Source organism: Drosophila tropicalis, unplaced genomic scaffold (genome assembly GCF_018151085.1).
Source record: "Drosophila tropicalis isolate 14030-0801.00 unplaced genomic scaffold, ASM1815108v1 contig_443, whole genome shotgun sequence".
In the NCBI taxonomy this organism is placed as follows: Eukaryota; Metazoa; Arthropoda; class Insecta; order Diptera; family Drosophilidae; genus Drosophila; species Drosophila tropicalis.
This window is the reverse complement of record NW_027172907.1, coordinates 1420699-1434983: the sequence shown is the minus strand read 5'-3', so window position 1 is coordinate 1434983 and position 14285 is coordinate 1420699. Positions and strand designations below refer to the sequence as shown.

Genomic DNA, 14285 nt, shown 5'->3' with positions numbered 1-14285 from the left:
TTTACTCTCTAAATGTATGTATGTATATGTGCATAAGGTGCATAATACACTTTATATCATATCATCATATCATATTTGCATGTATGTATGGGAGGGTATACAGTTTGAGTATTTGCAACGTGCATTGGACTTGTTGTCCTTGAGAGAAACTAATTCCAGTTCTCAGTTTTATACATTCAAATCATTTCTAAGTTTAAACTAAAACGCAAAAATAATCTTGTAAATGCATCTCGTCATTTTAGTTTTAATCTAAGGGGTTATATACAAAGTTGAAGCTCCCAAATCGCACAAAAAGTACAAACTTTTAAAAATATCTGTTTAAAATTTAATTCATTTTGTGTAACATTCATTTTTGAATGCCTCTAAACTTTTAAAAAGTACTCGTAATATCTCAAAAACTTTTCACTTCTTTTTATGTTTTTTTTAATATTTGTATTCACGATCTTGTGTAGTTTTTTAGTCAGAAAATTTTTATTTTTTGAAAGTTTCTTATTTTTTTTTTAAATTTGAATGATTTTTTTCCTATTTGATGTCAGCTGATTTAAAATTATCAAAAGCTTCGACAGTTTTAAAGTTTTGTTTTCGAAACTGAAAGTGTTTCTATTTCGTTGATAGTATTACTAGCGCATTGTGTTTTGCTTTTTAAATATAATTAGATAAAACCTTCTGAAAACAACACGAACTTTTTTCGAATCAACTTTGTAGATAACCCCTCCAATGTTAATAATGTTAAAAAAAAAACGCGTTAAAGTTTCTTGGAATGACGAATTTTTCAACGATTGCTCACCCTAACCCTAAAACCCGAGCAATGCAGGTTTAAATACGTAAAAATTGACGCTTACTTTAAACATTTTTAATGTAATACTGCATTTAATGCACTTAACTAGAAAACGGCTCGACGAGTACATGAAAAAAATCGATGTACGATTGATTTTGCATACTTGAAAAGTGTTGTATTTCATTAAATTTAACACGTACACATGCTTTCGTCTCACACATTGCTTGAAAAATGTTCTTTCGAATGGAAAAAAACAAACTAAAAACGTAGATATACACAACAACAACAAACACGACTAAATATTTCTCATAAAAAAAAATATATAAAGAAAAATTCACAGAAAATGCTTTCACACGCTGTTTTAAGCAATCAAACAACTTACTAAACAAAAAAAATATAATCAAACTATATAGTATTTAGTATTAGACTAAACTTAAATCGAAAAATCAAACTCAATCAACTCAAAAAATAGTGTTTCTAAAGAATAAAGAGAACCACAACCAGTTGATAAATATCTGTATATTGTTTTTATAGGTTTTTTTCTTTTTGTTTAAAGTCTAATATTAATTTAGTGTTTTTTTGTTTTTTAATATTTTATTTTAAGCCTTTAACCCTAAATTACACTTTGTACACTTTTGGGACTAGACGAATGTCTTCCTCACTGAGATCTGATTCTGTGCTAAGAAGATCTGATAAAAAATTATATATCTTTGGCAAAAATAAAAAAAAAAAAAAAAAAAAAAACTAAAAACTAAACTAACGTTTATATCAAAATTTTGCAATTCTATATATAATGAACGACTAGACGTAAATTGATGATTGGGTACTTACGCGTTTTAAGATTAGGGTGCGATCTCCAGCCTGATCATCATCATCGGGCGTTGGGGGCAAGGGACGATTTGGTGGGCCGCCGCTGCCATGGCCTGACGGTGTCGTGGTTGCTGTGGTCGAGCTATCCTCGGAGACAGGTCCCAAACCGGGTCTATATGAAAATTCGGGTCTGAACACAACAAAAAAAAAAACCAAAAAAAAAACGAAAAACCGAAAAAAACGCAAAAAAGAGCAACATAAAGGGCGGCAGTTTGAAAGAATGGGAATGGATATGGATATGGTGGGTATATGTGGTTGATATGTAAAGGTGGATGGGTGGTTGATTGGTTGGTTGGTTTTGTGGTGTAATAAGGTGAGAAAGAAATTGAGTTGAGTTAGTTAGATGAATCGTCGCAAATCTACGTGCTGGCTGCCAGGCCCTTTTCTTCTTCTGCTCACTTCTGGTTCTGGTTCTGAATGCGGTGTACTTACAGTGGTTTGGGTGGATCACTGGCCAGCAAAGTGCCATCGTTTCTTGCCCGATCATTCGGCTCATCTGGCTCACTATCCGAATCACTGCTATCCAATGGATCCAGGGGATTGACAGGTTGACCCAAATGATTGTTCGATTGTGGCAAGGCAGCTGCCGGCTTCGATGACGATGAGGAAGCTCCTCCGACTCCGCCTGATTGACGATTATTGCGTGGCGGTGCCTCCGGTTGAGCCTGCTGTTGTCCTGCGGTGGCCGTTTGTGGCTGCGGCTGTTGAGAGGAGACCACGCCCAATTCATTTAATTGTGCTGCTAACACATCCAAATGATCCTACAGTTTTTTTTTTTTTTGTTTTTTTTTTTTTTTTTTTTTTGGTCATTTCATTTCGTTTTTTATAATACATTTTTTTTTTTTTTGGTTTTGTTGATTTTCGTTTCAAGAAAAAGGAAGTCAAATGCACACATTTTCAGAGGAGGATTTTCGTGTGTGTGTGTGTATGAGTGTTGTGTGTGTGTTGTGTTTGTGTGTGTGTGTGTGTAGATTGCACATGATACCACAGTAGTTTGTTGTTTTTGTTGTTGTTCATTTTGGGGTTTGTTTTTTGTTTTCATTTTTCATTTTAGGTCGGGGTGGAGGAGGGAACAAAAAGTAAGAGAGAAATTAGATTGATTTTTCAATTTCCTTTTCACACTATATTCTTAGATAAAGAACATAACAAGCCAAGCAAAACAGCTTAACAATTAATGAAATGAAAGCTCGGTTAGTAATACATTTTGTCTTTTTTTTTTTTTTGGTGGTCTATCAACCGTTTAATGCAACCGTTATGTAACCGAACTAACAATCAGATAAATCAAAACCGATATATAAATGTTTCGTAAACGATTTTATCGTTTATTAACAATCAAACATTTTGTTTATATAAAACAGCATCAAATAGTTATTGTTTCGGTTAAATCACAAAAGAACCGATAACCTAATTGTAGCGAAATATCGATACAAAATATAACACGAAATATTTGGTATTATAATAACGTTGAATCACGTTCAAAATAGTTCGTATCGAAACAATGTCGTATCAAAATAATCTATTTGCTGAAGAACCGTTTGCCTAACTGATGTCGTTCGGTTGCATTTGTTGGTTTTTGATCTACTTATTCACATTTGGTTAGTTTTTCACGATCTCGTATTCAGAACGTGGTGGAAGAAAAACAACGAAAAGAGATTAGAAAGGCATCGATCATACAAAAGAATTGCTGTCTAAGGGTAAAGAGGAGGACGTTGAAAAAGAAGTCGAAAAGGATTAGAAGTTAGTTTAAGTGGTTTTTGTTACCAAGTGGGTAGTAGATGCAAAGCAACTGGAACTGGGGTATATTAGTGTGTTTGTTGGTGTGTGTGTGTGTTTGTGTGTGGCACGTGCATTATATAATTGTTATTGTAGTTGTTGTTGTACCTCCATCAAATTGTACATACATTAAATTATTTTCAAATTTTGATTAAATGCTTTTTAAGTCCAAAAACGTATTTCAAAACAAATGCAAGAAGGGGGTACACAATCATATATACATATATACGCACATTTATGTATACCATGCATACATATATGCACATATATACATACATATATATATATTAATATATACATACACTCATATGAGATTCAAGCAAAAACAAAACAAAAAAACCAAACATACATATGTAGGTTCGTTTGTAAAAAGGAAAAACATAAAGGACATACCTCAGGTCTCCTTGGTGGTAACTGTTGTATGATTGATTGATTGATTGATTGATTGTTCGTGTTTTGTGTGTGTGTGTATGTGTCAAATAAATCATACATATGGGGAAATTTTTTTGGAGTTGACGCAACGCACATGAGTTAAATCATAATTCGGTTATACATATATGCATGAAATTAAACAAAAAGATAATACATATAAAATTAGGGTTTTCGGTTATGAGATAAACTAAACTGAAAAAATTGGGTCTACAATACACATACATATATGGAGAGAGGGGGGTCATCAATGGGTCTACGGGTCTACATACAAAAAAGTACACAAATACAAATAAAAACTACATCGAACAATAGTTTTTGGTACCCTTTCCCAGATGGTCAGGTATTTTCCTGATTAATTCACTAACTGATTAGGCTTTAATCACAATCGTTAGTATGTCAATTTTTTGTTTTATAAAAACAAAGATTACATTTTCCCTGGAGTCCTACTATGTATATTAATTATTCCATGAATATTCTCATTACTACAATCAACCCACAGAAACGTGCCTCAGAGATGAGCTCGTGTTAAGCTTGGAGCAAATGATTTTTAAACTACTCTTCTAGTCATTTCTCGTTTTTGAATCATTTTTCAATTTAGCATTTAAACCTTTTTCCATGGTATTAACAAATTCATCAGGTATCAAGAACGAAAGAAGATTTCAATTTCGATTAATTTATTTGACACGAGAATAACGAGAACAGACCTGATTAGCTTGGCTTATCAATTGTATAAATTATCAGACGTTCACCCACAAATGGGGTAACATTTTCATTGGGGTATGCATTGATTTTCTTTAGTTTCTTTGAAAAATTCTCAATTTTAAAGTTCGAATCAATAGATTGACAGCCGTGAATATAACACGAGCTCATCCCTGAGCAAAATGCTTATCTCATTTTTGCTTTTATAGAATTTACTCCCCCCACACTCGGAAGGCAATTTCTTAATCTCTCACTCTTTCTCTCTGAAACGATACGCACCGATGGCCTAGAATTATTTTGCTGCGAATTGCGCTGCTGCTGCTGTGGCGTTTGACCTGCGGCTGGTTCGCCGCTGCCGCCACCTCCGTTGCCGCACTTGGGCGTCGGTGGCAATGGCCGATTGGCATGCGGTGGATCTGGCACCACAATTAAACGCTGCGGCAATTGTGGGCGTGCTGGTGGGCCAGGCTCTTCGATCTGCTGACGCTAAAAGCAAAAAATGAAGCGGATTTTGTATTTTGTTTGGTTTTTAAATTAATAATCTTTCCCTTTCACATACCGATGTCGGTTTTTGTTGACGATTCGCCTGCGGTTGTTGCACCTGGGCCTGGGCCTGTTGTTGCTGGGCAGCGGCGGCGGCTGCTGCCTGGGCTTGGGCCTGTTGAGCGGCATGAGCCGCTGCAGCAGCTGCTGCGGCAGCCTGTTGCTGCTGTTGAAGTTGCGCCTGGGCAGCAGCATGAACAGCCGCCGCTTGGGCCTGGGCTTGGACCATCAATTGATGGTGCTGTTGCTGTTCGGCAGCCAAACGACCTTCCTGAATCTGCTGGAAGTTGCGTCTCAGGGTATCACCACCTGGTGCCTGGATAATGGAGCTTGGCTCGCCGGCCAATTGCGGATCGTCGTCATCGTTATCGGAACCAGAATAGCGATAATCCTCACGTTCCTTCTCCTGCTTGCGTTTCTTGCAACGATCGATATGATCCTTAAGCTGTATGCGTACCTGACGATCTGTTGGCTGATCCTTAATGAAGGCATGTTTCAATAGATTCTCGGTATAAGGCCGCTGATGATAGTCCTTGACTGTAAATACAAGTCAAGTGTGTGTGTAAAGTTAATCTTATTATGTCTCTCTTAGTCAGTTCTCTGTGACTCACCTAGCACCGTGTCAATAAAACCATGAAATTTCTTGGACCATTTTTTCGATTTGAGACGCGGCGGTGAATTGCGTGGAATCAAGAATAAGGCTCGCATGGGATGCAGATCGCAAAGCGGTGGCTGTGACTCAGCCATTTCCAAGGCCGTAATGCCCAGAGACCAAAGATCCGAACGATTGTCATATGTGGCATCGGGATTCTCATCGCAGGCAATGACCTCAGGAGCCATCCAATAGGGAGTACCTGTGCGAAACAGGTTCAAAAAGCAAAAACCAAATGTGACTCACGCCATTTCTTACTCTTTTCCCCTCGCTCTCTCTCTGACTGAGTTTACTCACCAATAAATGTATTCCGCCTGCCTATCGTACGATCCAATTGCGCTGAGACACCAAAATCCACTAGTTTCACCTCGGCATTATCTGTTAGCAAGACATTCTGTCCTTTGATATCGCGATGTATGACCTTATTTGAATGCAAATAGCTTAAGCCACGCAAAATTTCACGACAAATGTATGCGATCCATTCTTCTTTGAGGCTTTGTCCTTTTGTTGATTTAACCAAATCGGTTACGGAACCAGCACCACAATATTCCATAACAAGCCAAAGTTGATCATCTTTGCCCGGCGGTGATTTCTTAATAAAGGCTCCATAATATGTGGCAATATTGCGATGATTTGAGTATTTCTTAAGCACATTGATTTCCAACTTAATTTCCTCCTCCTCATCTTCGGTGACATCCATCACCTTTATGGCAGCCAATTGGCCAGTCTTTGTATGGCGGCCCTATAGAAAGAAAAAGAGACAGAAGACCGCATTTATTATTAGCATGTTTTGGTGTAAAGTGCAATGGAGTGGAGGCCATTTCACAATGGGGGTAAAATGGAAAAGAAAGAAAAAAAAGTTTGTTTATCAATTTACATTGCGCCGACATTGAAGCTGTTTAATGCACTTCAACGGCAATCGACACGCTCGCTTTTATGCACTTGACAACGACAACGACGACGACGACGACGATGCAACGTTTGGCCATGGCGGCGGAGGCGTTGGCTACAACTATGATGACTACGACTAGCATCACTCTCTCTGTCTCTATCTGTCTGTCTGTTTCGCTCGCTGTGTGGATTGGCGTCAACAAACTGTGCGACGCATAAAAAGTGATTAAGTAAACAAAAGCTGCCACCAACCACACATCATCAACAACATCATCGACGTCGTCAATGAAATCAAACAATAGAACAGGAAGCAGGAGACGACTACGACAACGACGACGATGAGGACGGTGAAGAGTGGAATTCATGACTGATAAATAGAGATACCGAACAAGAAGGAGCTCTACTGAGGTTTTGCCTGCCAGAAGGCTGAGGCTGAGGGGGCCATCACTTTAAAAGGTGATAAGCGGCAAGGTAAACATATCACACCCAATGCACATTGAAAAGAAATGTGATGGAAAAAACAGAATGAATAACCGCCGACCATAGAACACATACACACCTACATATGTATGTGTATGGTCATATATTTTAAACAATTGAGCAAACATTTACCAAACAAATTTACGCGAAATATTTAAATAATAAGTTTCAAGTCCATATCGAATTTCAATTGAATACATATTTGCAAATGGGATACGAATGGAAATTGAAATAAAGTTCATAATAAAAATTGGAAAATAATTTGTAATAAAATGGACAACGAATGTCATTAGCTTATATTTAGTTTGTCGTAAAACATCTTAAACTAGCACAAGTTGGTAGTTAGTAACTAGTTTCAATTAAATTGAAAAATAAATTGTGAGAAAATTGTTAAGTGTTTTGAGGAAAACCTGTAATGATGAATATCATTAAATTAAAAAATCGTTTAGAACTATGAAAAACTAACTTTAGCTTGTAGAGAGGCCGAAGAGAAACTGAGACAAGGAGAGGGTGGGAGAAAGGAATTGCATTTCAATTAGTTTGCCACTTTTAAAATTGAAACTTGAAGATTGTTTTTTTTTTTTTTTGCTTATTTTTAAAACAAGAGTAGCAGCAGCAACAGGAAGATTGAGTTGTCCTGACCGGTTTTTGCTCTGCCCCGTAAGAATGAAAAAAAGTGAAGTAAATTTTTAAGCCGCTTTAAAGTCATTTTACATTTAATACAGTTTTAATTGAGTGAGCAAGAAGAAGTCCCAGAGTAGTAGACATGGTCTCCTTTTCCTCATGCTCCTCTTAACTATAAATCAAAAGGCTAACTGGAGATGATAACAATTTGTTTGGAAAGTAACGACGACGCGACTAGAGAGCAACCAGGCAAAGATGCTAACGATGATGATGATGCGGCAGTTGATAGTTGATGATGTTATGAGTAGTTGCCCGTTGGCTTTTTATTGATTAGTTGGCAAGAGATTTCTATCAAAATGTTATTAAGCATGCTGCCCACCAGGAAGGCAAGGCAGGGCAGGGCAGGACAGGATAGGAAGGCGAGGAAGGAGAGCTGAACTAAACTAAGCTGGCTGGTGGATAGAAAGGAAAGAGTTATTTTCCAACTAACGGGCTTATGCAAATTAATGACATGCACTACTAATGGAGCCTGACTTTGAACACTCTGTGTTCTAAGTATCTTATGATTGGCCACGGCAGGTGCTTCTTTCTCTACTCCGCTACATCCCCTCCGTTGTCGTTGTCGTCATCTTCGAATGCCATTTTAGTATAGAATCAAAGACAAGGAAAAGAGTCATAACGATTGCCGCAATTAATACAAAGTGGGAGGAGAAAAGAAATATTTGTGATTCATTGCATTTCACAAAGAATATGAAGAGGTAGTCAAGTCAACAATACACTCCTCCAACTTCTCCCCCATCTCGTCCCTTCTCTCTCTGACTCTTCTCTGACGTCTCCATCGTTCTGTTTAAAGCTTTTTAAGTCAAAAAGCAAATAGAGCTAAACCAAAACGAAAGAAGAAACAAATAAACAAAGCGACATTGGTGAGGAAGGGAGGGGAATGGTGAGCTAGCCACTGTTGTCATTGCACAGTGGAACAAAAACACAACTAGAGGAATTTTATATTATATGGGGCATTGATTGGAGAGGGATCAAAATCTGGTAACCTTCATGTGAAATCATCCCTTTGAGCGTTACCTCAAGTTACTCCTAAAGTTCGTGTGTATTTAAAGGACCTAAGCAAATACACAGCCGAAATCCAATGTGCAACAGTGGAGCTAGACACAAGCCTTTGCCCATATAAAGCACTCTAAAGAGAAAGACATAAGATTGTTGAATTTGTAAAATAATCAAAAACAACAATAAAATCAAGAAAAAGTTGAGAAAATCTTTTAAAGGTAACAATGGAGTGCCGGAGTCTTTGGAGCCATACAAAGCCAAGTGTTGGATGAGACGGAGAGCCAACCAGTTGGTGGCAATCGCAGCTGTCCAATTGGTTTTAGCCTACCTATGCATAAGGTTGCGTTTCGGTGCTTGCTTGTCGTTTTCAATTTCACAAGTACACAAATATCTTTTGTGAGTGAGTGAGTGTGTATCTGACAGATACAATGCCTCGAAAGCAAAAACAAACACAATAAAAACAATCTTTTTTTCTTCCATTAAACAGAAAAATGAGCAAACAAATAAAAAAAAAAGAAAAAGAAGAAGCAAACTGCATAATCAGGCAAATTTTTGCGCTTTTTCTTACCCCGAAGAGTTTGTAATAAAAACTTTTGAGAATGTAAATTCGAGAAGAAGTAGAAGAAGAAACAACCAACTGTTTCTCTCTTTCACACATTCTTTGTAAAGGTAAAAAAAAAAAGCAAACTCGGAACTGGCTTACATTTTTTTGTCGATTACATAAGTACAGAGGCGAAAAAAATGTGCAGATCAACTTTTTCGACATGTTTTCAATTTGGTGACCCCGACGAGTTGGCACGCAAATCAGTTAAAAGCGAGACAGGGACAGGGCATAAATCGAGGTGTTCGGTGGAAGAACAGCTGGCCAGCGATAAACCCCATCAAACAAAAGTGAATGAATATCATGATGATGACTGGGCTGGGCTGGGCCGGGCCACAGACCAGGCCGAAACCATGTGTTTGTGTTTGCACATGAGGAAATGTTTTGTTTTTTTTTTTTTTTTTTGTAGGTAAAGAGATATCAAAGTAAAATACACAGAAAACAAATCCAGATGGAAATAGCTGGAGGTTTACGTATGATCATGGGAATAAGTGAGAGGAATATGAGAGAAAGAAGACACCAAAACACCAATAAATCAGAAAAACTGGGCCACATAGAGCCGAAAAAAAAAATCCATGGTCAAAAAAAACAGAAATGGTTTATGGTTGTACATAAGAACTAACATCGGCAATCAGTTTTCTACGTTTTAACTTAGTTGTTGCTATAGAACCTAAACTACTGCCCTACTAACTAGCTGGGGAATTTGAGTTCTACCTTTTTTTTCCATTGCCCTTATTACAGCTGCTGCCAACACAGCCCAACACCTTGCCAATCTTGGTTAAGTAACCCAATGCTACTTCAAACCCAACCACATCACATGTTACTCACTCTCACCTTACTTTACCCCTTGCCACACCACCCCACACAAGTCGTATCATTTCATTCCCCTTTCCCCCTTGGCATTCCACCGTCCTTCTTGGTCATATTTAATTGTGAGCCAGTAATAAACTCAGCCTACAAAAAGTCAATTTCCAAAAACTCCCACACATGTGTGTTCATAGAGAGCAAAAGATAGATAGAGAGAAAGAGAGAGAAGACGAAAAAAAGGAGGAAAACCACAAAGCAACAACGGCGAATCAATTACAACACACACACACAATGGTCTGGTATGCTAAGATATAGGTACATATATATATATATATATTTGTGGGTATATATAAAGTGGGATCAAGTCAACTAAGTTCAAAGCAGCATGGGCGTCCCATAGTTAATAGCTAAAGGACCGATCGAGAACTATACCTTTTAGTCATAGAATGTAGATCTCTGGCTTCTCTTAAAGGACACCTTTTTTGGGTTAAACCCATTGCTCTTTTGGGCAGAATCAGTGCCTGTAGACAACATTTTGTAGGATAACCCACTTGTTTAATACTTATGGTCATATTATTAAAAAAACGTGCAATATTTTGTAGGTTCCCCATTCGAATTCGATGCTAAACTTGTTAAGGAACCACAAGTTATTGATTACGATTAACATGTATTGTGTTTAAATAGAAGGATCTAAGCGAATTTCTTCCTCGAGTGGAGATTAACGTTTTGCTGCTGCACCCATGCACCCACCACAACCACAACCACGCCCCGAATGCGATGCGTCAAGCCTCAGGCAGGTAGGTAGGTAGATAGGTAGGCAACTTCTCCCCCTTCTTCGCCTCAACAAAATTCCATCTATAACTTCAACTGGTTGCCTCAACCTACTAGCCCCAGAGTAAGTCAAGTCTCTTGGCAAATTGTGGCAACAGCCGCCACAGCTGCGTTTGGCCAACTTACGCAACCTTTTATATACATACAATATTTCTGTTTTGTGTTTTTGCACATTTTTTTTTTTTTTTTTATAGCCATGAGGGTTTTTGGTGGGGAGGGAGGGCACAAAGTTTTAACGCTCATCAATTACCTATTGTTGTTAGATGTTGCTGTTGCTGTTGTTGTTGCTGTTGCTGTTAATTAACCCAGTAATCAACAGCAGATGAAGTATCTACATCCTCGCACATGAGTGCGAGCTGAGTTCACTTTTGCTTGAGTTCATAGGTTAGTTTAAGCCAAATAGACTAGTTGCATGTTGCCCACACCTTGCCCCCCTCTCTCTCTCTGTCTGTTTTTTGCCTACTTCTCCTTTATCTTTCCTTCTCTGTCAGCCACTTAACAGGCATTTTAGCACTTGGCTGCATTTCATTTAATTTTATTTCATTTTTGCTTTTTTGTGTTTTCTGTCTTTTTGTTGTTTTCGTGTCTGAGAGAGTTCAAAGTGTTTTCGGTAAAAGCTTTACAACATTTTCTTTTATTGGCAGGTTGGCAGATGCAGAGGCAGAGGCAGGAGCTACCTGAAGCTGGTTAACCTAGTTAGCAAAAACTTCTGTTTGATGTTTGAGTTACTTTTCCATTTCTATTTTTTTTTTTGTTTTTCAACTCTAAAAAACATTCTAAACGAATTCAATTTGAATGAATTGAATTGAAAAATTTAATGAAAATAAATTCTTTAACTTTGATTGTGAACTTTTTTGTTGTTGTTGCTGTTTGTTTGTTTATGCTATTGATTATTATTTTTTTCTTTGGGTTATTCCCCAATTCCGTTTTCTGTTTAACTGATTTGACTCATCTATCCACATGCAAATTGTTAACAAGTTTTCGGCGCCCATTTCTAACATGGGCAATATTATTTGACCTACTTTTACTCCATTCTCTCTTTCTCTCTTTCTCTCTCTCTCTCTCTCTCTCTCTCTCTATCTCTCTCTATCTATCTATTGCTCGCAAATTTACCGCCCACAAACGCAATCAAAGTCGGTCGGAACCCTATTAAACCGTGTTTTCAGATTGTTTTTGTGGTTACAAGGTTGAACTTGCGCCAATACACAAGGTATTTCAATATTCGTCAGACTCGTATGCAGAGTCCAGAGTCGATTACTCACTTATATAGCAGGTGGTGTTGGTCTTTAGTTGATTTCATTATACCAGAGGCATATTTAGTTTATCTCTGTGTGTGTATGTGTGTGTGCATATGGAGAGCAGCAGCCGTTTTTTTCCAATTTTTTTCAGCTTTTTGAACAATTAATTTATGAGTGAAAGTTTTGCTTAGTCTTTAGTTTTTTTTTTTTTTTTTTGCATGCATAATTTGCTCTGCTGCTGCATTGGAAAACAAAGAAAGGTCTTTGTGTTTGAAGACTTATCTAACTTTAATATACATATATATGCATATGTGTAGCTCAGGCCCTGCTGGTCCCTTATCTCTTCTGCCTTTGAATAATGAACGAAATAAAATGAAGAAGAAGAAAAAAAGCACAAAACACTTTTCTATGCAATTGTTGACAATCAAAAGCAAAAAGGGAAACTTGACTTTTCAGATACCATATGAGGGGGAAAAATTTCCATCTAATATGACTCTTACACTCTGGATTTCAAGTCCTTTGTTAACATATTCAATATACCCGTTTAATATGCCATTGCAGGGTATAGAGCAGGGCGGGGCACCAACCCGTTGACCCGCAGCCCAATGATTGCCTTCCGATTGGGGAATTGAAGTAGTTTTTTAGTGCTTTTGAGTGAGCCAAGCCATCACTTAATTTATTTAATTTCCAATTACACTAAGGGGACCAAAACCAAGCAACCAACCGACGACTGGCTGACTTGCTCTCTCAATTAATTAAAATATCCCTATAATAAAAAAAAAAAAAAACAAGAATACACAACCGCAAGACCCATAACATGCACATTATGCCATCGTGGTGTACCCAGTTGTCGTATGTACCCCCATCGGACGGACAGAAACCGGAAATTGTTGACACGCCGCCGCTTAAGAAACCAGTGACGTCATTATTATCAACAACAACATCATCATCATCATTATCAACATACACAATCCCAATTTCCCTCAGCTATAAAAAAAAAATAATATTCATTCATTTATAATATATATAAAAAGAACAAAAAATTATCTTTTGACACAATTTTTAGCTTATTTGCTGCTTATCTTTAAAATAAAATAAAAAACGGCAAGTAAAAGCAAATTTATTTCGTTGTCAACATTTGAAAATAACTTTAGGTGAGTCAATGTTTTATTTGAAAAAAAAAAGTAATAATAAATGGTCGTCGTTTTAAAAGGTATTTGAGTGAATTTACTCACTGATAAGAAGCCCCCCTCCTCGTTCCATCATTTCACAATGCAAATTGTTATTGCTCGTTAAGAAATCGAATACAATTGTGATTTAGATAGAGCAATTTGTGGTAATTATAGATTAAGTACATTAATTCCAATCATGATTGGTTACTCAATTGCATTGATTGGAGACCCATTACATATATTTCTCTGCGTGATGAAGTCAGAAAACGATTTATCCAAGCGATACTCTATAGCTCTATTACTGATATCAGTGAATCAATATTGAAACAAATCCAGAGTGAGATGAGTTATATGTGCTTGCAAGCTTCCTATCTTTACAAATTTTTTCAATTAAAATGCTTAGTTTTCGAATCGTGTCAAAAATAAATTCATTTGCCAGAACTAAAAATCTATTAGTGTAAGTAAAAACCATTTAGAAATGAAAGCTGAGTTATTTTTGTTAGGATTCGTATTCGAAACCCAAATGATTAAGATGAGCTGTAATCTGATATCAAAAATGTTACGAAATAAGCTTTGAAAACGAATACGATCTAGAAAATATTTTCTGGGGGTTTTCGATCAGAAAATTCAGATTTTACACTTAGGAAATACAGTAATTTGCAAGGGACAATTTAGTCAGTGTAAGGATTTATCCAAATTGTCCGACCACCTCGAAGATTCACTTATTAGGCATAGAGACGAGCGAAAAAAGTAATACAATGATTAAACATATGAAATTTTGGGGGTTTGTCTACATCCCCCGACTTCCCCAAAGCATGAAGACGTCCTTTGACTG

At 37.2% G+C, this 14285-nt stretch overlaps 1 protein-coding gene across 16 annotated transcripts in view; it reads right to left on the bottom strand.

The window, feature by feature from the left end:
- The window catches only part of msn (serine/threonine-protein kinase msn), a 38731-nt gene that overhangs the window by 9556 nt on the left and 14890 nt on the right, over positions 1 to 14285 (bottom strand). For 5 of the 16 annotated variants that reach the window (XM_068286608.1, XM_068286607.1, XM_068286616.1 and 2 more), the window contains exons 4-10: positions 6045 to 6489; positions 5707 to 5949; positions 5112 to 5632; positions 4832 to 5038; positions 3815 to 3835; positions 2081 to 2409; positions 1610 to 1778 (exon numbers count right to left, since the gene is read on the bottom strand). In XM_068286608.1, the coding sequence (XP_068142709.1) occupies positions 1610 to 1778; positions 2081 to 2409; positions 3815 to 3835; positions 4832 to 5038; positions 5112 to 5632; positions 5707 to 5949; positions 6045 to 6489 (1935 nt within the window). The remainder of the gene's footprint in view (positions 1 to 1609; positions 1779 to 2080; positions 2410 to 3814; positions 3836 to 4831; positions 5039 to 5111; positions 5633 to 5706; positions 5950 to 6044; positions 6490 to 14285) is intronic. The other 11 variants (XM_068286609.1, XM_068286617.1, XM_068286622.1 and 8 more) reach the window with 7 other exon arrangements.